This window comes from Crocodylus siamensis, chromosome 6 (assembly GCF_052110815.1).
Source record: "Crocodylus siamensis isolate JL-2025a chromosome 6, ASM5211081v1, whole genome shotgun sequence".
In the NCBI taxonomy this organism is placed as follows: Eukaryota; Metazoa; Chordata; order Crocodylia; family Crocodylidae; genus Crocodylus; species Crocodylus siamensis.
The window spans coordinates 90,046,061-90,072,865 of NC_143400.1; the positions used below are offsets into that span (position 1 = coordinate 90,046,061).

Genomic DNA, 26,805 nt, shown 5'->3' on the forward strand with positions numbered 1-26,805 from the left:
CTTTCACTGCAGGCAACTCTTTTTGAAGGGGATTATTATTTCATTAGGAGCACACCAGGTGGTTCAGCACCGGTGGGTTTAACACCTGATGCTGACCTGCCTCCTCGGGGATTACCATTACCCTTATGCCTTTAACTCAAGTCAGCCTTCTGTATTGTTGACGAGGAGTTTGAGACCATTTTAGGGGACAGCAGAACACAAGTTTTTGAGCAAAGTCTGTTCTTCATGCAAGTTCAGGTCATGGGAGGAGAGAGCTCCATTGAGGGGTCCTGCAGTGACAAACTGTCATAGAGGATCTTGACACTAGTGCCCTTTTGTTCTGTGTGCTGGCACACTCCACCTCCTAGAAGCCAGTTGCTCCTTGCACTTAATGCACTGGCTGTATTTAGGGGTGCATCGATAAAGATTTTCTTGGCTGATACCGATAGCTGATTATTTACCAGCCAAATTAGCCAATCCCTATGGTTCACTAGCCATATCAGCTGGTTCCAGTCCAATAGCTGATTTGCAGGAGCATGGGTAGACAGCATGGAAAACAGGGTCCTCCTGCAGGTAAGTCTGTCGGGGGGGAGGGCAGACTGAGGCAGTGGGTTAGGGTTAGGGTCAGGGACTGGGGATGCTGTCCAGCTAAGGCAGTGAATTGGATCCTGGGGCCAGAGCGGGGAGTGGGATGGAGCCACGGATGGCTCAACCAGGCAATTGGTGTTCTGGCGCTTAAATGGCAGCGGGAGCACTTGAACTGAAGCTTGTTGAATGAGTTTTAGTTCAAGCGCCACTGCCACCATTTTTAAACATGGGGATAGCTTTAGGAACAGAGCTGAACGGGGCAAGTGCAGAGGTGGGCTGCCCACTGGGGGCTCTCCACTGTGCTGCCTTTGCCCCAGGAGCTGCGCGCTTGTCACACTCTGGCTGAGGGAGGCACAACTTGCTGCTACTGGGCAGGCAGCAGATGCGCATCCAGCGCTCGGCTCCCACGTCAAAGGCAGCTGAGCCCACAGTGGGCAGCCTGCATCTGCCCTACGCACAAATCGGGGGGGGGACATATCTTCCCATGCCTCCCCTGGGGGTGCACGCAGCAGTAGGGAAATGCCCGTGCACCCCTGGATGAGTTGCCTGCAGCTTCATCTCACTCCCCGCCCCTGGTCCCATTCACTGCCCTGGCTTGGCAGCACCCCCTGCCCCTGCCCCACTCCCTTCCTCAGTGTGGGAGCCTTGATCTGCCTCTTCCTCCCCACCCCCCAGTCCCTTTTGCTCCAGAGGCTTACCTGCAGGGCAGTGCTCTTCACGCTTCCTGGCTGCGTTCCTGGCTGTGTGCCATGCATGTGGTGTTTGGGATCCCTGGCCAAAAGGCATGTTTATTTACTGGTGACATTATTGGCTACACAAACCAAAAAAAAAAGCAAAAAATAGCTGATAATGTTAATTTTCCTTTTATTGGTGCTGATCCGTTGCATAACGAATGTAGCGGTACACCTCTATCTGTGCTGTGATTCAGCAGATGGGAAGAGAGGAATTTTCTGGCACACATTAACGCAGCCATAGGACTCCAGTTACTTTCAAGTGATTGGTCTTTCCTAGACCTGTATATCCCTAAGCTTGGAGTGGGTATTAATGAAAGGAGGGCTAGTTGGAGAAACTTCTCTAATCCTTTTCAACATGTTTTAAAAATAGGCTTACTTTAGTAAACAAGATAAGGGGCTGAAATTTAGGTGGCCTGTGGCAAATAGCCATAGCTGTTTCAAGTTGTCTTCCGTGCTCAGGTTCTTGACATAAGCAGTCTTTCCCAAAGATCAGTCCTCCTGCCTGGAAAAAAAGAAGGGAAGGGTAGATCTTGTTTATTACTTGTTTAACTTTTGTGACTATAAACTTTGTATAACATATCAATGTGCAAATGATAAATTGAGTTTTCAGTTGTAAACAGGTTTAAGGTCCCTCTTTGCCTGGCCATTAGGGCCATTCTTTATATAGGCCCTAGTTCAATAAGCTTCTTGAACATGTGCCTAACTTCAAGCCTGAGTAGTCCCGGTGAAATTAACGGGGTTACTGATAGACATGTTTAACTGTTTTCCTAAATTTGGACCATGTTAGTGATGCAGTTTTGCAGTTTACTTTAGTTTTAAAATGTGTAATGCTCTTTTTTATGTTTTTTATCTCGCTGCCAATGTTTAAATGAGTTCAAGTGCATTCTTAAATGATGTTTTTGTTTCAGGGATTTATCAAAGATGTTCATGAGGATTCCCTCACAGTTGCATTTGAAAACAAGTAAGTATTCTGTAGATAAACTCTGTAGTTCAAGGCTAAATTTCTTCCCCATTGAAATCATGCCTACTTAGGAGATAGTGAAAGGACACCTAATGTTTAAGGATCCTGTCAGAGTTTCCAGTCTGGTGCTGGAGCTCCCTTTGGTTAGGGAGGTGGTAGTCTGAAGCCAGGTAGGAGATAGGGCAGGGTGACACCATAGGGACCAGCTGGTTCAGAGAGAGATGAGCTTTCGTAAGTAACAACCTGTATTGTTAAATGCATAGGTGAAGTAGGTTGTTGCCTCTGAACACTCATGCCTCTCTGAACCAGTTCGTCTCGAGATTGCCACCCTACCCTACCCTCTACTCTTTCTTGAGTTAGTTAGTTTAGATTTTTGATGGTAAAAGATCTTGTTTACCAGGTTCAGGGGCTTTACTGTCCCTAAAAGATTTTATTAGTCTGTCACACTTTAGCGCAGGAGCAGGCAATTATTTTTGGTGAAGGGCCACTTACTGAGTTTTGGCAAGCCATCGAGGGCTGCGTGACAGGCAGCCAGGGGCAGATAAATATTAATTTTCTAAGTTTTTTAGGGCTGCATAGAATGGCCTGGCAGGCCGCATTTTGCCCACCCCTGCTTTAGGTATTCTCACTGTCACCTAGGAGCCTGTGAACTTATTTTTAATTGGGGAACAGCCACAGTTCCCTTGAATAGTGAAAATAGGGATTTTTTTTGTCTAGAAAAAAAGAATTAAATCCATATTGTGTATTCATTTTGTGAATTGTGTATGTTGTATGTGGCCCTACGTTTCTTAATTATTTTTTCCATGCGGATACCCATTTCAGGTGTGCATTAGCGCTATATACACCAGATTGAAATCTTTGAATGGCAGCATCTGTTGGGTCTGTATCTGCATCCTGCATATTCTTTTGTCCCATACCTGTGTACAGAGGAGAGTGACTGCAGTCGTCCCTCAGTTGCCACTCATTTAGACAGAGGGATTTACTGCTTTCCTGTGGCATTTGTTTACATGAGCTTATCTCAGTTATGGTTTGATTTCTTACTGAACTTTTTCCTTCCCTTTTTATTTTTAACCACACCCCTGCAACCATTGAATAAGAAAAACAAATCACTGTGTATAATGGCAAATTCAGAGCAATTGGACTTTAACTTCTTCATGTTTGCAGTAGTCTAGTTCCCTTTACGGACTTTTTGAAAAGACTTCAGAGCTGTAGGTCATGATGTAGTTCCATAGTTTGTAGGGTCAGAAGGGACCTGAGCAGATCATCAGGGTAGGAGCCTGCACCACTTCTCTTGGATGTTGGTTCCAGATCCTAGCCGCCCTGACTGTGAAGTCGCGCCTCCTGATGTCTAGCCTGAATCTCCCCTCTGCCAGCTTGTGACCGTTATTCCTGGTCACTCCTGGCAATGCTCGGGGGATACAGGGACTTCCCCAGTTCCTTCTGGTCCCCTCCGACTAGTTTGTAACAGGCCACTAGATCCCCCCTCAGCCTTCTCTTGTGGAGGCTGAACAAGTTCAGGTCCTGTAGCCTCTCCTCGTAGGGCCTGCCCTGCTGCCCCCTGATCATGCGAGTGGCCTCCTCTGGACCCTCTCCATGTTGTCCACATCCCTCCTGAAGTGTGGTGCCCAGAACTGGACGCAGTACTTCAGCTGCGGCCTGACCAGTGCCGCATAGAGGGGGAGGGTCACCTCCTTGGACCTGCTCGAGATGCATCTGTGGATGCACGACAAGGTGCGGTCGGCCTTTCTGACTGCATCCCCACACTGCCGGCCCATGTTCATCTTGGAGTCAATAATGACTCCAGGATCCTTTTCTGCATCTGCACTGATGAGAAGATAGTTTCCCAGCCTGTAGGTATGCTGCTGGTTCTTCCTCCCGAGGTGCATCATCTTGCACTTGTCAGTGTTGAAACCTATCCTGTTCTCATCCGTCCACCCCTGTAACCTGTCTAGGTCCGATTGCAGCCTATTCCTTCCTTCTAGCCTGCCCACTTAGTGTCATCAGCAGACTTGAACAGGGTATGTTTTACCCCCTTGTCCAAGTCACTGATAAAGATGTTGAGCAGTGCGGGCCCGAGGACCGAGCCCTGGGGGACCCCACTGCCCACATCCCTCCAGGTCGAAAATGACCCGTCCACCACCACTCTCTGGGTGCGGCCCTCCAGCCAGTTAGTGACCCATTTGACTGTATAGGTGTTGACACTACAGTCTCCCAGTTTCTTAATGAGAATGGGGTGAGAGACCGTGTCGAAGGCTTCCGAAAGTCCAGAAAGACTACGTCTACTGCTATCCCTGCATCTAAGGATTTGGTGACTTGGTCGTAGAAGGCCACCAGGTTGGTCTGACAGGACGTGTCTCTAATGAACCCGTGCTGGTTTCCCCTAAGCATAATATCCCCTGCTGGCCCCTTGTGGACATGTGCCAGGATAATTCTCTAAAAAAGCTTGCCCAGGATCGAGGTAAGACTAACTGGCCTATAGTTTCCTGGGTCCTCCTTTCTCCCTTTTTCGTAGATGGGAACCACATTGGCCCTCTTCCAGTCCTCTGGCACCACACCAGAGCACCATGAGTGCTTGTAAAGCTGTGCCGAGGTCCTGCAATGACCACAGCTAATTCCCTCAGCACTCTGGGGTGGAGATCATCGGGACCAGCTGATTTAAATACATCCAGTCCCTCCAGAAGTTCCCTGACTCGATCCTCCCTGACCCTTGGCCTAGGTGTGCCTCCCCTGTAGAGCAAGGGTCAGCAGTCTTTTGCCCTTTGTTACCCATTTCTTCCATTCCTTCCCACCCCCTACCATCGTGGGCTGCTACCAGGAGGAAAGATGAGACAAATGGTTTTCTTTTTTACTTTTTTGTCTTGTCTTTGGTAAAAGAGACCAGTGTTGGATCACTCATGTCTCTGAGTTACTACGTGCCAATCTCTACATTTTGGGTTGGAAACCGATGGACCACAGGGTGGATGTAGCCTATGAAGAGGTCTGTTCCGGCATAAGGGATCAGTGGCAGAGCTGTGTCATGCTACCCATTCTTGCCACAGGACTCCCCTCTGCTGTGGACCCTACTGCTCCACTGTGTTTGTGTTTACCCTTGCCACTGATCCCCATTTGCTCTGGAGTAAGGGTAAGCACAGACGGGTCATTCTGGATACTAACCCTGTCCTCCAGAGTGTTTGCAATTCCACACAGCTTGGTGTCATATGTAGATTTCCTAAGTGTGCACTGAATCCTATTGTCCAAATCATTAATGAAGATGTTGAACATTATGGACCTAGGAGAGAACTTTGGGGAACCCTACTTTACAACTCTTCCCAACTAGACATTGAGCCATTGAGGACTACTCATTGAGCACAGTGATCCAGCCCAGGCAACCCCCATCACGTGCCAGAGTGTGGCACATAAGGGCATTTCACTTGGTATGTGAGCCTCAGGGTAGATGGCAGGGGAGCTGCGAGGGGTCCAGTCCTTTCCCCACTGTCCACTTCAAGGTGCACATGTGCCTGCTGCCAGCAATAATCTGGGCCAGGGCCCCGCAGACCCCAGATTGGGTCCTGGATGACTGGAAAAAGGCAAATATAGTACCCTTTAAGGGCCCCGAGTCCTCAAAGAGGATGGCTAATGGCTCTGAAATTACTTTAAACAATGCCTGCTGTGAGCGGCCTGTGCTTTATGGTGGGCGGCAGCAGCTCGTTGCTGGCAGTGGATGCATGGGCACCTCAGGGTAGTGGCAGAGGGGCCAAAGCTGCACTGCTACAACAAGGATTGGGCCCCTCACAGCTCCCCTTCCTTCCACCCCTGGCAAACCAACATCTTACAAGTTGAGGTGGTGGGTATTTTTGACACTCGGCCCAAAACCATTACCAACCTGTGATCCAGACGTTTATGTATCCACCTTGTAATATTTTCATCTAGTTTGTATTCCCTTAGCTTATTAATAAGAATGTTGCAGGAGACGGTGTCAAAACCCTTGCTGAAGTCAAGGTATATCACATCTGCTGCTCTCCTCCCTCCATTGGGCCCGTCACCTTATCCAAGAAGGATATCAGGTTGCTCGTATGTGACTTACTCTTGGTGATTCCATGCTGGCTGTTCTGATCACCTTATTCTCTTCTAGGTGCTTCACAATAGATTCCTTGAGGTCCTGCTCCGTGATCTTTCCAGGTATAGCGGGCAGGCTGACTGGTCTGTAATTCCCTGGATCTTCCTTCTTCCCTTTCTTAAAGGGTACTATATTTGCCTTTTTCCAGTCATCCAGGACCCAATCTGGTTTCCCCGAGTCCTCAAAGAGGATGGCTGATGGCTCTGAAATTACTTCAAACAATTCCTTCAATACCCTTTGGTGCATCCCATCCAGCCCTGCCAACTTGAAAGCATCTAGCTTCTCTGAGTAATCTCTAACATGTTCTGCTACTCAAGGCTGTTTGTCTCCTTCCTGCATCTGCATCATCTGTAACTACATTGCCTTCTGCATTCCTTAAAGGACCTGTGGTTTCTCTGGTCTTCCTCATACTTTTGACATATTTGTGGAATTCCTTTTTCTTGCCTTTTTATGTTTCCTTACTAGGATGTCACCCTTCAGTTTTCTACAGTATCTACTTATCTTTATTGTTTCCAAGTTCTTGCAACGTTTGATTATTAGGGGTGTACCAATAAAGATGTTTTTGGCCGGTAACAATGGCCGATTGTTAACCAGCCATATCGGCTGATACAGATCTGATTGCTGATACGCAGCCCGGCAACTTGGCAAGCAGTGTTCAGCTGGTAAGTCTGTAGGAGGGGAAGGGGTGTGGGGGGGTGGCAGATCGAGGCCCCCACAGTGAGGGAGGGAGTAGGGCTGGGACAGGGGCAGGTGCTGTCCAGCCGGGGGGGTGGAGCTGCAGGCAGTTTTTCCAGGTGGCGTGGGGAGGGGGAACAGCTCCTGGCCACTGCATGCACCCCTGGGCAGACATGGGGGGGGCATGTGTCTACCAGATTTGTGTGTGGGGTGAGGGCGAGGTGCTTGTTGGGGGCTGGGGGCTGAGCCAGCCTCTTCCTGGTGGGAGGGCTGGGTTAGGACTGTGTTTGGGGTGGGCAGGCGGGACAGGGCAGTGGCATGGGCAGGTGGGGCTATGGGGTAAGCTACAGTCACCCCAAAATTTGCCATAGCCCCATATCCCCCAGTGCCGCTGCCTGCCCTGAGCACAGCCCAAGCCCAGCCCCACCCCGCTGGGAAGAGGCAGGCACAGCCCCTGGCCCCGAGCTTACAGCGGGCAGCCCACACTTGCCCCATATACAAATGTGTGGAGCACACATGCCCCATACCTCCCCAGGGGTGCATGCAGCTGCCGGGAGCTGCCCCCACTCTGTGCCCCCTGAATGAGCCACCCGTGGCTCCTGTGGCTCTGCCCTGCCCCAGCTGGGTAGCGCTTGTCCCCAGCCCCAGCCCCACTCTCTCCCTCACCATGGGGGGGCCTTGATCTGCCCTATCACCCATGCCCCTTCCCTTCACGGATTTAATGGCAGGAGGCTGCTCTCCAAGCTGCTGGGGTGCATTTCTGGCTGTGTGCATGCACATGGCATTTACTGATGACATTATCAGCTATATGGACCAAAAAAAACCCGATAGCCAATCAATAATGTAAACTTTCCTTTTATTGGTGCTTATGTGATATGGGCCGATATATTGGTGCACCTCTGATTATGTATATATCTACCATTTAGAGAGCTTACACCTTGTGGTTTCAGTATTGTCCTGCAAGAGAAGTTTCCTGCTTTGAGTCTGACTGCCTTCTTCAGTTGCTCAGTCTTTTGACAGGTTTTCTCATGCTCATTGTGTTACAAGCTTGAGGCCGACCCTCCCTACAGCATGTTGTCTGGAGGCAGAATGAGATCTAAACACCACTTTAAGTATCTACCCAAAGTTGGTTTACAAGAAATTGAGAAAAAACAGGGGTACTGATAGATTCTCTTTGCCAAAACTGTCCTGCAGCTTGGGGATAAGAAATTGCATGTTGTGTGTATTGTTAAGGTCCTCATATTATTTGATTCAGGTAGGGCGAGGTGTTTTTATTGACCTTGTTACTTTATTGCATTAAAATAGGGACAAGTCATCTTAGTACACATCATATCTGTCAGTACATGTAGCTTCTTTCTCAAATGGCAAGTGTATTCCTTTCATTTAATATCAAGGTTGGCTTCTCTAGAGATTATGGTGCTATTATTGTAAAATAGCCACCTAAAACAATAATAAAATTAGTTGTTAGTAATAAAATTGTATATTTTGGACCAGACCTTCAGATCACAGGCAAAATTCAGACAGGTACTTCTTACATTGACTCTTCAGCAACTTAAGAAACCTTCTAACCATTCTGATGAGGATCCAGAAAAACACTGCATATGGTTACTTGGAGTTAAGTAATCCTTGAATCCGAGCCAACCTCACAACCCTTCCTTTTATCTCTTCCTTTGGAGTGTTTACTAGCTTAGAGTCCTAGTGAACAGAGAACTGGGGGACAATTGTGGTCACTCCTTTTTAGCCTCAGGTTATGGAGACTCATTCTGGCATGAATTATTTTGATCCTGTATGCAGGAGGCGTGTATGCACTGAAATGGGAATCTCCTTGGACAGAATACCTTGATGGACCAGTTACATTTTAAAAAAACAAACAAACAAACAAAAACAACTTTTGTACAGAGGAAAATTTTGAATTAGACTGTTTTGGGGTACCATTCTGGAAACTTTTTAGTAACAATTGTTACCAAAACCACAGATATAACAAACATAATTGTCGTAATATTGTCTTGTCCTAAAACGATCTGTTTGCAAGACAACTTTTTAAAAAAGTTGATAGATAGGATCTAAAAATATACTGTTAAGGGTTAGATTCAGATTTCCTTTGCACACACAATACCCAGAGAAATGTTCTTAGCGTGCAAAGTGTATAGGATTGGACTCCGTGCCCAACTATGTATCTGTAGTGCTTTTGAATGCTTGTATAGCATGAGCAAAGAAAAGCCTGCCTAGGGAAAGCACCTCATAAAATAATAAGTTTTTTCACTGAGTATTTAAGAGGGAAGTTTAGAGAAACAGAATATACATTATATTTTCAAAATAACCAATAAAAATCAGTCTTTGATGGAGCACCCCTTTAAATGTTATGTCCTGATCTTTAAAAAAATGTATTGGGTTTTTCTGGCTCCTATTAATACTGTCAGCAGAGAAGAAACTTCTTTGGCTATACAAGAGAATACTTAGACTTAGTATATGCAAGAGGTGTAAAGGGAACACAGTGGGGGAAAAAAATCTGATCTCTCAGTTATATTAGTTGTTGTATGTAACTGCATAATACAATTTTCAGCCATAACTTTACTTTTCAGGTTGAGTTTCCTCAGTTTAAACAGTAGTTTATTTCTGAAGTTTTTAGAAATTTAAGTTCTTAGCCTGCAAGCTTGCTGGATCAGGAACAATCTTTTTGTTCTGTGCTGGTACAGTGCTTGGCACAGTGGGGGTCTGGCCCATGGCTGGGGTGTCTAAGTACAACTGCAATACAAGGAGTACTGTGAGAGAGGGAACAGTGTCTGCTTAACGTTTCTTAAAAATGAAATGTCACTTCTTTTTTTTAGTGTTTGCCAGACAGATTAATTCTTGAAATGATCATTGCAAATATCTCTTCAATTTTTAGTTGGCAACCAGAGCGCCAGGTTCCTTTTAATGAAGTCAGATTACCACCTCCCCCGGATATCAAGAAAGAAATAGGTGAAGGAGATGAAGTGGAGGTAAGTTTATCCTGATATTTCCTACCTTGCTTGTATATTCTCTTTGTGGGTGTGACTGTTCAGACAATATACTGTTAACAGTAATCTGAAGTTCTGTTAACAGTAATTATGCGGTCTGAAGTCTTAAAACAGTGCACGTCTAATATATGTAAATAATCTGCCTTTTTGAAAAGCAGAATGATCCAGAATATTGAAAACTGACATTGGAAATTAGGGCTTAGGAATTTAATGAAAATATATTTCATTTTCTCTAAATATTTAAAAAAATACCCATAATTTTTCACTTTCATGCAAATTTTTGTTGAGTGTTTCTGTTTAAAAACAAAAAAAGTGGGGGGGGAGAACTGTATGTCTTGTGTGAGGAAAATATGGTATTTTTTGACTGACATAGGTATCTTTTCCACAAAGTACAGATTTTGTTTCTGTAATACAAGAATGACAGTCATGCATTTCTTACCATTCTTAAAGAACTTCTGTTCATATTCTGTCCCTTAAATTTTACATGTTTGGTTTTTGTGAAGGTATTTTTGTAAATATTTTTACATATAAGTAGGCTCTCGAGTATCCTGCTTTGAAAGCTTCTGGATTAAAGAACCTGTATATTTCTTTGGCTTTGCAAAATCGTGGTGTTGAAGCAAGATGTCCTAGAAGAGTGTAAAACTTTTGCAAATGCAAGTCATTTATCTTCTTATTTTTCAAGTCATAATCTTATGGTATTTTTTGCTTTGTTCTCTGATTATAAATATATAAACATTGATTAGAGAAAAGGGATTTTGTTTGACCAAACCAGGTTCCTTTTTTTTTTTTTTTTTTTTTTCAGTTATTTTTGTATTAAACTTGTATAACTGGTGTGATGTGATGAGGTGTGCACATTTGGATACTTTTTATTTGCATAAGCTTTGGGACTCCGTATGCAGAATTACAGCTCACATTTAACAAAAAGCATTATTGCTAGATAAATACCATGTTTACTAGAATTCAAAGTGCCTTGGAATTAAAGACTACCTCCCCCCCCCAATAATTATTTAGATGTGGAAAATTATAAATTTGTTATAATATTCTATAATTATTGAGGGATTGTCTTGTATTTTTCCTACCCACTGCTGCAACAGGAAAGCAGCAGTGGGGGGCAGAAGCTGGTGGGGGGTGGCACAGGGAGGTAGGCTGCCTAACCCCTGGCCTATGCCCCCTTTCCACTACTTTGATGATTTGGGCACGGGCAAAGCCCCAGAGCTATGCCTGACTTGCTTCTACCCTGTGCAGGGACCCTGGCAAGGCTGGGGACAGTGGTGCACAAGTTTCCCCTTCCCTGCCCAGCTACCCTCTTCCCTCCCATGTTTCCCCTGCTGGCTGGCAGCAAGCTGGAAGGTGGAGCCTGTGCACTGTAGGGTGGTTAAAAATCAATGATTTTAAAAACACCAGATTTTTAAATTTTAAATGAGAATTTTTTTATTTAAATGAGTTTACTTTTAAAGTGGGAAACAATTAGTCTTTTTATTCTTTTATTTAAATTATATCTTAAAATGAAATTTGAATTTAGTTTATACTATATTAAGATACAGATTTAGTACAGTCTATTAAAATAATGTAAATAAAATAATATGTTGAGTAAATTAATCTGTACTAATATCTCCGGAGTTAAATGCTGATCTTTCTTCTATATAAGAATGAGGAGTGAAAACTTATAACTTTGCTGTCAAGCTTTAGAAATATGGCACAATATTTAATGCAGATGGGGCTTGACCCTGCAATGGATGCAGGATCTATATTACTTGATGCAAAGCACCAGCTGAGTCATCACAGGTGTTGGAACAGATTGCTTATCTCACAGAAACAAATTGCCACATCAAGAAATATACATATTACAGAATATTTAAAAGTAGCAGTAGGGCAAGCTATAACAAACTAAGCAAAAATACAAGTGGCACATGCATAGCTTTGTCACAGACAACACTGCAAATGTAACAGGTGAGAGAGAACTTAGCAGAAGATAATGAAGCCCACCTGAAACTTAGAGCATATGGGTGCTGTGCTCATTCCATGAATCTTTTAGCTGAAGATTTAAGCACCTCGGGAGTAAAGGAAAATGTTATATAAAATACTTTTGTAACAACCCATTTGCTTCAGCTTCACTGAAGAGCGTTGGGGAATCCAAGCTAATTCTCCCCCAAAATGTGCAGTGGAATTCAGTGGTAGACCGCTCTGAGCTATTTATTAAGAACTTGCCTAATCAAACGACCATATGCGAAGAAAATTGTGACAAACTTGATTGTAATATCACAGATATAAAGTAGTCAACATGGGACTAAAGAAAAATGTAAAAGATAAACTGAATACACTAAAACGTATTTCCATAGCCTTGGACAAACTACAGAAAGATTGTTGGTCTGTTGTGGATGCTGTTGGGAAGTGGAAAGAACTTCAAGAAACATGAAAGCAAGAAATACCCAACAGCAAAGTTAAATGGCAGGCAGTAAAGAAGCGGATGGATCAAGCTCTTAGTCCACCTCATTTTCTTGCTTTATACTTTTAATACAAAGAACCAGGGTAGCTGCTTAACTGTCAAATAGGAAAGTGCTGCTATACGGGCATCTACTAATGACCTGTCAATCATGCCAACCATAACACATTTTCAGGGCTAGAAGTGAACCATTTAAGCAGTACATATTTGCTGAGAATGTTTTAAAGAAAGTGACGCCATTGAGCTGGTGGAAGTTGATAGCAAAGCACCTGGAACCAGAATTTGTTGAAGGAGTTAAACCAGCATTTACCAGCAGTAGCTTTTTGCAGGTGCAGAAAGAAAATGTTCTTCATTTGGACCATTTAATTTGAAACCAAGATCAATTGGGAGGCAAAAAAGCAGGAAAGCTTGTTTTTCTTTTCCTGTCTATGAATAAAAAAAATGGGGGAGAAGGATGAAATATGAGTTCTGAAAACTAGAAAGAAAGGAATTAAAACTCTTTCAAAACAGCTTAGATTTAAAAAAAAAAAATCTGTCTCAATGCGGAGAAGTAGGCAAGTAAGAACTTGAGCACAAACAACTTTCATCTAGGTATTTTAGAATAATTTTCCGAGGGTTTAATTCACTAACCACAGTTCATATGACTAATAACAATTAATGCTAACATTTAATAAATTAGTTAGTTGTGAATGTGCACCATTTTAGTTTACAAAAAGTTTCTGTATCCAAAACATCAAAGTGTTGTTATAAATTTGAAGTCTGGGTTTTGTGTGTGTAATTAAGGTCAAGTTGCCATCTTAATGCAGCTTGATGCAAACATGAGCAAAAAGTTAATAATTTAGTGAACTAGTGAATAAGAAATATATATTTCACCATTTTATAATGTACTTAAATGCAGGATTTCTAACAATCCAAATATGTTAAACTATATATAAATTAGTTTGCTTACCTAGAAAATATATGCATCAAACATACTGTAAAAACTGTGCTTAGTTGTTTTAATTGTTATATCAACCAATGAAAATATAACTTTAGAGAACAAAAAAAATCTATAGAATGATTTAAGTCAGGCCTTCAGCTTGATTTTAAATCAGTCCACCCTAGTGTGCTTCCACAGTTGCACCCCGGAAGGTGGGTAGGAGCCCTGCCCCCCCGGTTACTGTGTTAGCTGGGATTAGGCTGCTCCATCTGGGAGCTGTGGGAAGCAGCTGTGCAGGAGTCCGGCTCAGCTGGAGACTGCAGCAGTGGCACACAGATTCCTCCGTCCAGTGTCTGCTTTCTGCCAGTGCGGGGAGGAGCTGTGCAGGGAGAAGACCCTGAAAGAAGGAACCTGTGCACTGTTCCTGCTGTCTGGTTCAGCCGGACTTTGTGCACAGCTGCTCCTCACTGCTCTCAGCTGAAGTATTTCTGATACTTGGTTCTAAAAGGCAACTTTGTTTTCCCCATGATGAAAGGAGAAGAAACCCTGTCTTGGAATTGAGTAAATAAGACTTTGTAATATAACATGATACAAAACACATGTTGTGTGTAAAATATATCTATAGAAAAGTAAGACCTTTTACATTTGTGGGGGTTTTTTAAATGTAGCAATAAAAATTATACTTGGGATGTAATGTGCTGTTACAGCAGAGTTGAAGCAGAGCACTGAAAATTTACATTTTGAAGTTCTGTACGTTTGATTTCTTACCTTACCTTTTCCCAACAGAAGGGCTAATGATTTTCTTGTGCATGTAATTCATATGATTTGTATGATTCATAGACTTTGCATTACAGCTTACTGTTTATATAGGGTGACCATGTGTCCCAGTTGGAAATATGGGACCAATTCAGCAGTGTGCTCCAGGGAGAGGTGGAGGCAGAGCAGCATGATGCGACAGGCAGCCAGGGCAGCCACAGTGTCTGCCATGACACCTTCCTGGGACACCATGCTATTTCCTTTCCCTGCTGGACTGTGCCCCATGCCCAGGATGCTGAATTTTTAATGTGTGCCCATGCCTGGTATCGGCCTTCAAAATCTAGGACTGTCCTGGGAAAAATGGGACAGATGATCACCCTGCTTCTGTGTGGCTATAAAACATTGGAATATTAGACTGATTACCTTTACATATTAAAGCAAGTGATGATAGCATACAAAATTCTATGGTGGATTAATAATTACAGTTTAAATCTTATTTTATTATCTGCATATGTTCTGAAGAGATTGAGTATTACCAAGAGAGGACTTGGATTTAAGTTAAAATTTCCCGTGGAGCCAGAATTATGTATTTTCTTAAACCGCAGATATAGAAAGGTGGTTAGCCATGTTTATCAGAGGTCTGCAGAAGGTAGGGCAGGGTGGCACTTACACTACAAAAATATCAGGCTATTTGCATTTTAATTTTCAGGGAAAAAATGTTGACAAACCCCAGTGATATGACTGCCCTACTGACTTCCATTGCAGTAAATACAGCTACATTTTTTTCAGAAAGTAGGTAGGAAACTGAAGGGATAAAGCGAAGCAATATGGCATTCTATTTTGAATCATGATACATCTTAGACACCTTATACTAGTTACGATGTTTTGATTCTCTTTAAACTACCACTACTCCCTCCTCCTTTCTAAATTAAAGTCAGGAAGAAGATAAGGCAGACTCTGGATTGTTTAGTTTAAATTAGTAAGTTTTGGGATTTTTTTGCATCTTGGAAACAAACCCTAGGATAGTTGATGGTGGGATAAAGAATCTTTCATTTGGTCAGGCCCAACAGAAACAGGAATGATCTGAAAGGTGCAGGGGCCTGTGGGAAATGAACATAGTGTGTCAAAAGCTAGTGTAATGTGAGGGTAAGAGTAATCATCAATAAGAATACTTCAGCTGGTATGGTGTGGCACCTTCAGTGGCACCATAGATATTTATACCCAATCTGCATTACAGATTTTAGTTGGCAAAGCTCAAGTTCTGCCAGCAAAACTTTGAGTGCATCCTGAATTAACACAATGGGAACTTTTTTCTTTTTTTTCCTGACAGCAGTTATACTGCATTTGTTAACTGGAGGAAGGCTTCTGTCACTGGTGGTTGGCAAAAGATGTCCCTAGGCAGTCTTGTGCTTTTACTGGCTGTAGCAGTCCCTCGGTGGCTTATGCCTTCCTAGGGCGCACTGGGTCTTCTGGCAGCACAGCTGGTGTAGTGGAGCTGTGGCGTTGCTGTGTGAGAATGGATATGTGCTCTAAAGGCTGGCTGCTGCCAGAACTTCTGCTGGCAGGAGCAATTGGGTATAGACAGACAGCGGTATTAACTTCATGTCATGGAGAAAGCTTATTGCTAGAGTAGTGTAACTGATACTGCTGCTGCCCTGGTATTTATGTTCCTTAGTTCCAGGAAGTGCTATCTGACATCTCTGACACACTAAAACATGCAAGCTTCATCTTCTGCACAGTTAGTAAAATAGATTTTGCTGGTTTATAAATGGAGCTAAGTATTTATATGGCATCTTGGCTCTAGTGACATTAAAACTGAAGCAAAACCAAGTAACTTGCTAAATAGAGATTAGAGATATCAGGGGAAAGAACTACGTTCAGGGTTCTAAATATTATTAATACTTCCTTTCAGTTTGCCAGTTGGATATTGGGAAGAAATATGTGAACGACTGAGTACTTCTATATCTAAAGTTCTTAATATTGTAGTGTTTGCTGATTTATTTTAAGCCACTTAAAATAATTTTAATCCTTAACTAGCGTATAATTTAATATTTAAATCATACCTAGCCTACATATAGGTTTTGTTACAATGCAAATATTTTCCTAATGGACTAAAATATACTGGAATAAGTGCGTTTTAGTAAAACTGCTTTCACACTAAATGTGTGGGGAAGTTTGTGCCATTTTAGTGATAAAGGAATAGGTAACATAGTACAACTTTAGTACCTAAAACAAAACCTCAGCTTTTATGTTAAGGCAACTGAGAGAGTTGAAACAATGGAGAACTTTTTCTAAGAGCTTTTACACCTTTTTTTATATCTGTGAAAAATACATTTATTTCTCAAAAACTTTTTGTTTTAGCCAGTGTAAATATGTCTGGGGTTACCAAGTTCAGGTCTTGATCCTGTCCTCTTGATTTTGCTCTCATTAAACTGTGTTTTCTTTGCTGTCGTAGTTTTGAATTGTGTTCAGATTAAACCATTTTGTCATTAAGGACAGAATGAAAATTTGAGCCTTCCTTGAAATCTAAACAAAATGAGGGCATAAGCAAAGAAGAAATAAAGGAAAAATTACTTAAGTGTGTAAAATGTATATCGTAGGCCACATACAGACATCCCGTTTCTCCTGGGAGAGCAGCTGGTCTCCCAGGAGACATCACGAGAGTACAGATGTTCAGGTTTTGTGTCCCAGAGCAAAATGACCACTTCAAGAGAGAGATTCTGGGGATAAACAGTTAAATCACTTGTAGGAGAGTTTTTCTCTTGAGACAAAGAATGTGGGTTCACGTTCTCTTCTGAGAAGCCAAAGCTCAATCCACCAGCATCCTAGGGTGACTTGCTTCCTGTCTTTCCTGTTGGGAGACGGTGCATCACTTGCTGGACTCTGCTGCTTGAGCCAGGCAGGGAGCAGAACATATTCCCTTCTTCACAATCTCATACCGTGCTTCAGGAAGACAGGCTGACCCTGGGAAACCTAAGTCAGCCAGTGAGGGCTGCCCTGTGTATTGCTGCCATTCTGTCTCCAGGCAGACTGAGGGAGCCTGTAGAGTACAGTGAGATGTATACACAGGGGCCTCCTGGCTGTGCAGCACCAGCGCTGAGACCAATCTGCTCTTCAAGGACTCAGCATTTAAATGGCTGTTCAGGGATCTCTGGGTAAGTTTTTACCAGCTAGATGACCTTAGAGAATTCTCCCTGATCATTTGAATGTTATTCCCAACCTTAGTCTTTTCAAGGCCTTTGTGTTCTTTTAGCATACTTTTTAATGGAATAATAAATAACATACAAAATAGACTAGGGTTTTAGATACACCTGAGTAGTAATCTGTACTACAGTGTATGTACACGCACAACCTTTCAGAGAAGCTGTGAAGACTATTATTTAGCCCACTGGTCTTGGAAAAGGCAAGTTGTATATCTTTTTCTGTCTCCTCCAAAGTACCATAGTATTTTTTAATAATTTCTTTAACTTTCTTTGCTAAAATTTACCTGTCTTTAAAGTAACAATAATATTTGCTTCTTAGTAACATTAGCATTTGTTGGGTTATTTTTTAAAGTATACTTTAAATTATTTTTAATTCCTTGCACGAAAGAGGTTATAAGAGTACACAACATTAATTGCAGTGGAATGCCTAAATATGGGAGTCATGTATACAGCTAGCCACATTCTAATGTGACTGAGAGTATATAGTAAATCAAGAAAAAAGGGTCCAGGACATAGCTGCCTCCTACCCCAGCAGAGATGGTGCTGAGGGTGGCCCTGGGTGCTGGTTTGGCTCTGTCTGGTCGGCATAATGCATGATTTGGGGATGGGGCATAAAATTCCTCAGATACCAGTTGCACGTTTGTTTTAACGTCTGTGAAGGGCCGTAAGGAATGGTGTACTGGCAACTGAAGAAGAGGCAGTTCACTATCCTATTGTGACACTTCCTGGATATTAATTGTGTTTGCCTCCTGAGTTCTTAAGAGCTCAACCTCATATTTAAAAAGTCCTAGTAAGTGCTGTCTTCCACTGTTTTTCCATAGTAGAAAACAACTGGCATCCCCTATTTTCCATGTTTTTTTTCCTTGGGGCCCACCTTTATAGTTAGCTGACAGGAAGCCTCAGCCATGTAAGGTTAGACCCTGTTACTTCCAGCTGTGAACAGATGAGTTAAGGTCATTTTAAAAAAGAATGTTTGCAAAGTGTTAAACTTAGAGGAAGGGAATGTGTGCTAAAATTCAGCATACCTGGTCAACTTTCTTTGGACACTTTGCAGTTATTTCTTGTTATCCAGACTTGAATTCTCTATCACCAGCCTCCTTTTTCATCTATTTTACTTGAAGTAAAAGAATTCTGTGTTTATAATTTGGTTATGTCATGGGAATTAATATGATGTCACAAGTCAGTCTTCTGATGTCATTGTAGGATCAGGGAGAAAAAGATGGGTCAGGAATATGCAGGTCTCTTAATTCTGGAAAAGCACTTGATGGCTAGAAAAGGTAGTAAATGAGTTGGGTTTGTTTTTTTTTAAATAACTACATTTGACTTTGAGCTGATACGGCTACCACTCCATCCACTGTGAAACTGCATGTTTAAATATAGTTTTATTAGTGGTAGTTTTGTTGTAAATAGACATAGAATTAAAAAACAACAACATTTCTTTAAGGCTCTTTTAATTGATAAAAATTTCTTGAGGTGACTAATGAACTGATTTTTTGACATGTGACAAAGGCAGTGTCCATCTTTTCAGCCTTGGAAATTCTTACTGTTAATGAATGCTTTATGTTTTACAGGTTTGGGGACATGTTTCATTTAATTTAATTTCTTCTTTCTTTTTAGTTAAATGCCTGCTAGGAATAAAGTTTTGATATAAAAATATTTAATAAACACTCTGTTAGATATGAAATCCAAGAAATGCCATAACCTAGGCATATAACGTTACAAGTAGAAAGGACTCTTTTGGTCTAGTCCAGGCTTGCTTAATCTCTAGCCAGATCCAGCCTGCAGGTCTCCCTATAGGTCTGGAAATTTGGCAGCAGGAGAGGGGTGGCACTGCCAGGTGGTGAATGGCTGGAACCGGGGGCAAGTGTCCAGAGCATGGAGCTGGCGGCTGTGGTGGGGCCCGGGGTGGTCTCCCCAGTTTGCTGCCTCCCCCGCCCCAGGAATGGCCCTAGGTGGCACCACTCTCCCACCACCACCTTTCCAGACCTGTGGGGAGCCCCAGGCCCTGCACCCTGGATTGGGACCCAGTCCCAGTATGCAGGGCCAAATGAGGGCAGTGCTAGGTCATTGGGACTCAATCTTGGCACACTGGGGCTTGAGCAGCCAGTGCCAGGCTCCTGGGGACCAATCCTGGGGCAGGAAGGGTGGCGCCAAGCCCCTGGGGCCCAGTTCCAGTGTGCTGGGGTAGGAGGGGGTGGTGCCAGGGCCCTGGGGACCCATCCTGGCATGTGATGGTGGTGGTGGAGGATGGTGCCGGGCCCCAGGGTCTGATTCTGGCACATGGGGTTCATTCTGGCCTGAGGACTGGCCCCACCTCACTTATTTGAGCCACAGGGCCAAAAGCTTGAGCACCACTGGTCTAGTCAGTCTCCTAGCCAGTGCAAGATTTTTTAGTGATGTATTTTATACTGCCTTATTCGGTCTAGTTATAAATGTCTTTCCGATGGCTTTATTTTACTTAATATACCCGCACAGTTTTGAACCGGACACCTTTCACATGTTAGGCATGCAGTTAAAAAGCGTAAAAGACCTAGGTTAATTTTAGAAAAGTGAAGCAAAGATTCAAAGTTGCAAATGTTATCTAATCTGTTGCTCACTTGTTAACTAATTGTTGTAGTACCAGGAGATATGATCATTTTTAATGGCCTAAATTCATTGCTACTCCTTACAATAGTTGGTAAACTGAAAACAAAGTGATAATCTCCGTGGTGAATTCTTTTGTTCTTGTGAAACTTACATTCACTACAAGTGTTTAAATTTATCATGAAGTAGTAAGAATTCAGTGCCATTAGGTACCTTTCGGTAAATTGTCATTCTTGTGTTTTAAGCCCCTTTGGAAGCTGGTCCCATGTAGGCAAGGAACATGCAAAGGAAATTTGCTTTCTTCATCTGCATAAGAGGAGAAATGTGCAATTACCAGTAATAGTCATTACACAGTGGGGAAAAAAACTTTTAAAGTTGTAATTATACTGCTGGTCACTTCTATCTTGTTAAATGCTAATAGGTTGCTAATGAAATTAGCTCAGCAAAAAAAAACTGAATCATGGGCATTTGTGCTTTACATAAATTCTGTTTTCATTATTTTCTTTCAGGTTTTCTCACGAGCAAATGAGCAAGAACCATGTGGCTGGTGGCTAGCAAAAGTTCGAATGATGAAAGGCGAGGTAGGACTTCTTAAGACCTGTGTGCTACTATGGGATCTGCAGTAGACATGGAAGATTAGCAGGGATCCAGGTGTTCTAGTTCTTGTGGAAAACACAGATTTTCCCCTTAGAGGAGAAAAATGCAGGTTTCCCCTTTTGCAAACAGCTCTCCACAGGCTGATGGAGTTCCAACCTGCAATTAGCTGCTTGCAAAAAGGGCACAAAACCCTAAACCCTGTCTGGGGGGGGCTGGGCCTGAGAATCTGAGATCAGCCAAGGCTGGCTCAGACTAACTTTTCTCTTCCCACCCCGCTGACTATGCAACACTAGACACCCTATCCCTGCCTCCCCCTGTCCAGGATGGGGGTGAAGCCCCTGCCCCCACAAACATCCCTGGGGATGGTTCAGTGCTGTTCTCCTATTTCTTGGCACTAGCTTTAACCCTTTCCTCCCTGTGCTGCCTAGGCCTCCAGTGCCCCTCCCCCTCCCCTGCCATTGCCTTCCTGATGAGTCTCTTCTCCCCCTCCCCTTTGCATCTCATTGCTGCTTTCATTTGCATCTCAGTAAGGTGTCCTCACCTGGACATGTGTGCAAATGCAGGGGTGCATGCAGGGTGTGTGCAAGTGCGAGGTGGTGCACTGCTGTGCAAGGAGTACTGAAGCTCCCAGGCTGTGCACAGCTGGGGTGTGCGTAGAAGCCCCATGCACACACCCTGATATCCCTGGTGTGCATGGGGGGTTGGAGATGGGCCTGGGGGAGCGTGGGCTCTCTTCCTCCCTCAGACCAGACGTTGGGACTAGGCAGGGGGCCAAGGCTGATGCCTGAGCAGGCGCTGTGCCGGGAAGGCAGCAGAGTCAGCACAGGCACATGGTGGGGTGCAGAGCAGCTGGGGCTTGGTCTCTTTCAATCCGTTTGAGCTGTGCAGACAGACTGGTGGGTGGGGGGGAGGTCTGGATGCCAGTTATAGAACCAGTGGGGATGGGCACTAGCTGCTGGATGCCTCTTGCCCTGTGCTCATTTCCTAGAAATTTTCTGTCTTGGTGCACTCCCTGCCAGGGGAGACCCTGGAGACCATGAATATGTATGAGTCATGGGATTAATAACTGAGGTGGCCAGGAGCAGCTAGGAGATAATGGGAGATGTAATGATTGAGGCACTGGTAGGCTTCTAAATTGCTTTAAACTTGTAAATATATCAATAAAACTGTGTTCAACAAATATCTATAGAGATGGAGATGGAGGTATAGATATATCTATATACACACGTGTATATATATGTGTGTGTATGTGTATATATGAGGCACATTTTTCCATGTTTTTTTATCAGAACAAACCAGGGTTCCTGAAGAGATGTAATGCGAGACTCATTAAATCTGGGCTACATGCAGGCATTCATTTCTAGAAATGGAATTTTTGGGAAAATTTTCACTGCTAGAAATTGTTCTGGCAGAGGGAGCAGTACAGGCGTTTAGCTTGCAGCTGCTCTCTGTTCCCTGCTTTCCCTAGATCGGGGGTTGGTCTGGGGATGGTGCAGGGCACAAAGGCTACTCTGCTTCTTCCAGTCTCTCCATGGGGAGACTGGAGTAGCAGGGCTTAAAATATCCCACAGGGCTCCTTCTCTGTGTGGCACTTCAAAGTCAGTACCTGCAGCCGAGTACTGGAGCTGCTGGCGCACGGGCTCTCAAGTGACAGGGAGCATTGGGATTCCAGGAGTCAGATCCACTGCAGCCTCCTGTCCCCTGGGGGTGGGGTTGCACGTGGCAGACTGCAGGGGCACAAAGTGGACAGGGCAGAAGGCTGTTGGTTATACAAGAAATTTATAAATTTTCCATATATAGAATCTAATTATTTGGGGGGAGGGATCATTTTACATTTGTGTAAACACAGTAAATGTTCTTTCAAGCAAACCTCTTTCACAAGGGAGGTCTTCTAGGTTGAATCCTGGAAGCTTTTATCTTGGAAGGTGCATGTTCCCTGGGAAAAATTGCATGAACACTTGTACACCTGTCATTTTTCCCCAGGAGAACAGCAATTCACCCAGCAGTAAGGTAAGACTTGTATGTGGTCTGGTTGTGTAGGAGCTCACAACGAAGGCACGACACAGCAGTATAATGTTGTAGGAACTGAACAAGACTTCAGGGTGGAGTGGGTTTTGGCTAATCTAGAAAGTGAAGCATAGCTCAACAAAAAGGAGAAGACATGCAAAGTTAAGTTTTGCGTACGGAAGAACACGATGGCAAACCAGATTATAAATGAGGGCTACTGTAGGCAGTGGTACTATGCAGTTGGCTGATTATGCATAGTTGTGAGTACCAATAAACATTAATTCAAGATAATATGCTTTCTAAGGGGGAAGACTACCATTTTATCTGCTTGGTACAGCTTGAGTCAGGTTGTAGATGAACCACAGTACACGCTGAATTCTGATTAAGCCACGTCCACATTAGTACATGCCCTGGCTGCAGGTCCATGTGTTTCTATCTACACATATGGTTTCTGGCATGACTTCACAAAATAAGGGTTTTTTGTTAACAGGGTGAGGATAAAAACCATGGATTGAAAGCAACACGTTCTTGGACTTCTAACCTATTGGTAGACTCTGTTTATTCAGTTCTAATGAATAAATAATGGTACACCATTTTGTATGGATTGTTTTTCTATTTATGCTTCTACTTACCTTAGTGAAAGGAGACCGTATTTTTAATTTAAAAATTATTTAAAATAATCTTCTGGCTGCTTTTCCCTTGAAAATGCAGCCATGTTTTAATTGAAAACATTACTGGGGGAGGTTAATGATTAAAAAAGGTTTCCATAAATTCACTTTTATTAATAAAATGAAGTAAGTGTTGAGTAGGTAAGTCCAAACATCTGTGTGTGTATGTGTGTTTAATAACAGAATTACAAAACCTAATATATTTAATGAGTCCTTAAAGACTGAGAGAACCTAATGTATATCCAATTTCTTTTTTAGATTGATCTTTTAAAGGAGAGAGTGGAATTATTTTTCAATATTACTTTTATAGTATTGTGAACTTAAATGAAACAGCATCTTGGATCAACATGAATTCTTGGAAGTAAAACTGTTAAGTGGCTGACTTCGTGTTGAGGCAGATTAAAATGCAAACAAAGAAATGATGAAATTTGGTTAGGTTGAGTACTTTAGAAATATCTGGAATGGCTAGAACAGTAAACAGAAAAGTTTGGAAATTATAATTGGGAGAGATGTTTCTAAGTCTGTTTGAAAAGTAGTAGGTCTAAAAGCTCAGTCAAGAATCCGGGTTTTGAGTAAATGGATGTGTGTTGTGTAGACTCTAATGCCGGGTGCAGTTGTTTGTTGAAACTAGTTGTTCCTTATCAAACTCATTTGGAACACAGCGTAACTTGACCATTTCATCTGAAATAAATGATCTGCCTCTGGTATTTGATCTAGAAATTTTCTTTCTTATGCTACTCTGGGTGAGTAAACAGACTGGCAGGAAAAGTCATTTTGGCTGCTTGTAGATGTTTTTTTTTTTTAAAAAAAAGTGATTTACCTTAAACTCGGCACGCTCCTGCAATGAGCCCAGTGCACGCCCAGAACAGGCGTAATACGTTAGTTGGCCCTGGCTCTCCCAATGTCTGTATAGATCAGGAGTGCTAGTGGGGCTTTATTGGTACTTTATCTAATAGCTAATTGAATCAGCTTTAGCTAAAAGCGCGAAAAAGCCCTGCTGATGTGCCCGATCTGTACAGATGCTGCAGAGCTGGGTCAAAGTAACGCGTTACCACTTCTGGTAAAGTGCAGGGTTTTTGTTTGTTTGTTTCTTTAAAGGTCTGCAAGCCACCTTTGTGACATTTTACACATTCTGTTGGAACATGTCTCATCCATTCCCTGTGTTATAAGGGTTAATCATTGTTCTTGTATTCCAAAGCAGCTTGTAATTTTACTTCTGTCCAGCTAATTTATTTGACAGGGCATTAGATACTTGAATTTTAAACTGTGAGAAATTGTAAGTATCCGTAATTGTATGATAAGCAGCCTTTTTTATTATACAACAAAGAAATTTGTATACATACAAATGAGAACTTATCCAGCCTTTTGATTCCCCAAACACCTCATCAAGTTTGACAGTAGAGGTTGTTGTCATGCTTTGATGGTCTCTCTTTTACTGTCACCTCTTAACATATTTACTCAAAGGATAAGACATTAAGACAAGGTTATTCCCCACAGTCAGCAGGGGGAAAACAGTTCTTCATCTTACATTTGCATACAAGGAAACCTCATTAGATACATTATCTGTCATTTAAACTGCTGCCTAAAGCAGCATGTGCTCAGTAACGAAAACCAACTATGAAGATGATTATACGCAGCCAATATTGAGCATGACTATAAAATACACTGGGCAAACATACTGATGGATAGGTTAGTGCAGCCTGTTTGAATAGGATGCATGGTAGCACCCATTGTGCTTAACCCTTTCAGCACCAACTTTTTAAAATCATGGTGAGCCACTACATTGAACACATTTCAACTCCTCTTCACTCCCACAGCAGAACTGTGACTTTCTTCTGCAAGCAGCTATGCCAGGGTCTGCAGAGTCTCAGCCTGGCTTACCAACAATGGGTGCATGCATGCTTGGGGTGGATAGCAGGGGAGCTACTCAAGGGCTCGATCCTTCCTGTGGCAGTACAGCCTGGGCCACTTTCTTGCTGTCTGTCCCTGAGAGTGCTGGTGGCGGATGCACTCAATGAGCCAGGCCAGGGCTCTGTGGACTGTGGTGCAGCCGCTTGCCACAGCCAGCCTGTGCCCTGGGCAGGCCCCTGCTGCCTGGCATGAAGCCCAGGCTGCTCACAGCTACACTGGGGTCTGTGGAGCCTTTGTCCATCTCATTGCTGGGGGTGGGTGCATGCATGTCTTGGGGCAGATGGCAGGGAAGGGGCCTGAACTGTGCTGCTACAACAAGGATCAAGCCTATTGGAGCTCCCCTGCCATCCATCCCTAGCACACCAACATCTTCCAACTGCACTCTGCCCAGAAATGTTGCCAACCTTGAATTTATGTTAATGAAGCTTCATAGTCAAGAATTAGAATCTCATTTATAATTGGAACTTGCCTTATGGAAATCACAGAACTATTTAATGAATATATCCATGCTTTTGGAAGGGGTGGTTGAATCAAGTGTGTATGGGTTGTCAAAAACTGCGCACCTATATTTGCGGGGGAGCAGGAGAAAATCCCACACTTCTGCATTCCCAAAGTTTTGAGAAGAGGATTTGGGGAACATATGTAAGGAATCTGCATGGCTGGCACAAACCACTTTTGTGGGGGTGGGTGGGAATGTCTTACTCTTAGGAACTACAAATACAAAGTAACTCTGTAGCTTGGAAAAAGGAAGATTAGTCTCTTCCTTTTTCCTGGTCCCTCTGTGATTTAAAAAAAAATGTATTTACTGCTGTTGTTGCAGAGCGAATACATCTATGCAGAAGGAAGTATGTTCTGTTATGCCTCAACCTTTTTAGAAAAATGTCTGTTAAGTTTTTGTTGCAGAACTGTTAAGCAGGAAAACCATTTAAATGTCATCTTGAATTGAGTTGATCAAACTGGCTGTCAGAAAAAAAAAATGACATGAAAAATGAGCAAGCTTTATACAGGTTCTTTGCCCTGACTTCAATAGAGCACTGAGCGGGTGCAGAAATCTGCCCAAAATTGTAACATTGCTAGGTCATGGCCTTATGCCAGAGTAGAATTCCTTTTTAATGGCTAAACTTATTTCTTTCTTTCTTTCTTTCTTTCTTTCTTTCTTTTTTTTTTTTTTTGGTGTTGAGGGTGACCATTAGTTAATCTGTCCCTGTGCTTGTGAAATGTCTGTTTTTAAATTAATGATTTTTCACAAAACGTTTTCCCCTTAGTTTTATGTCATTGAATATGCTGCCTGTGACGCTACTTACAATGAAATTGTCACGTATGAACGACTTCGACCTGTGAACCAAAATAAAACTGTCAAAAAGAACACATTTTTTAAGTGTACAGTGGAAGTTCCTGAAGATCTCAGAGATGCGTGAGTAACTCTGAATACCATAACATCACTGTTACTTATTTCAGTATGGCTTGCATCTTTTTCCACGTGTCTTAAGCTTGACTCATACATGGCTTTTGAGAGGGGCAAAATAGTTCAGTAAGTGTAGACAGCCCTTGTCATGACACTTCAAATAAATGCTAAAGCAGTGGTTTGCTACCCGTGTTGGTGTTTCCCCAAGTATGCCCAGTTTTCACAGAAATCATGCTCTAGCACAGTTGCATGCTGCGTCTCTCTCTAGAAGGTTGGTGTGA

General features: G+C 43.0%; 1 protein-coding gene across 5 annotated transcripts in view; it reads left to right on the plus strand.

The window, feature by feature from the left end:
- FXR1 (FMR1 autosomal homolog 1) overlaps positions 1 to 26,805 on the plus strand; it is a 63,524-nt gene that overhangs the window by 16,521 nt on the left and 20,198 nt on the right. For 4 of the 5 annotated variants that reach the window (XM_090055868.1, XM_090055869.1, XM_090055867.1 and 1 more), the window contains exons 2-5: positions 2,210 to 2,262; positions 9,921 to 10,014; positions 20,446 to 20,517; positions 26,385 to 26,533. In XM_090055868.1, coding sequence (XP_089911994.1) covers positions 2,210 to 2,262; positions 9,921 to 10,014; positions 20,446 to 20,517; positions 26,385 to 26,533 — 368 coding nt within the window. The remainder of the gene's footprint in view (positions 1 to 2,209; positions 2,263 to 9,920; positions 10,015 to 20,445; positions 20,518 to 26,384; positions 26,534 to 26,805) is intronic. The other variant, XM_090055871.1, reaches the window with a different exon arrangement.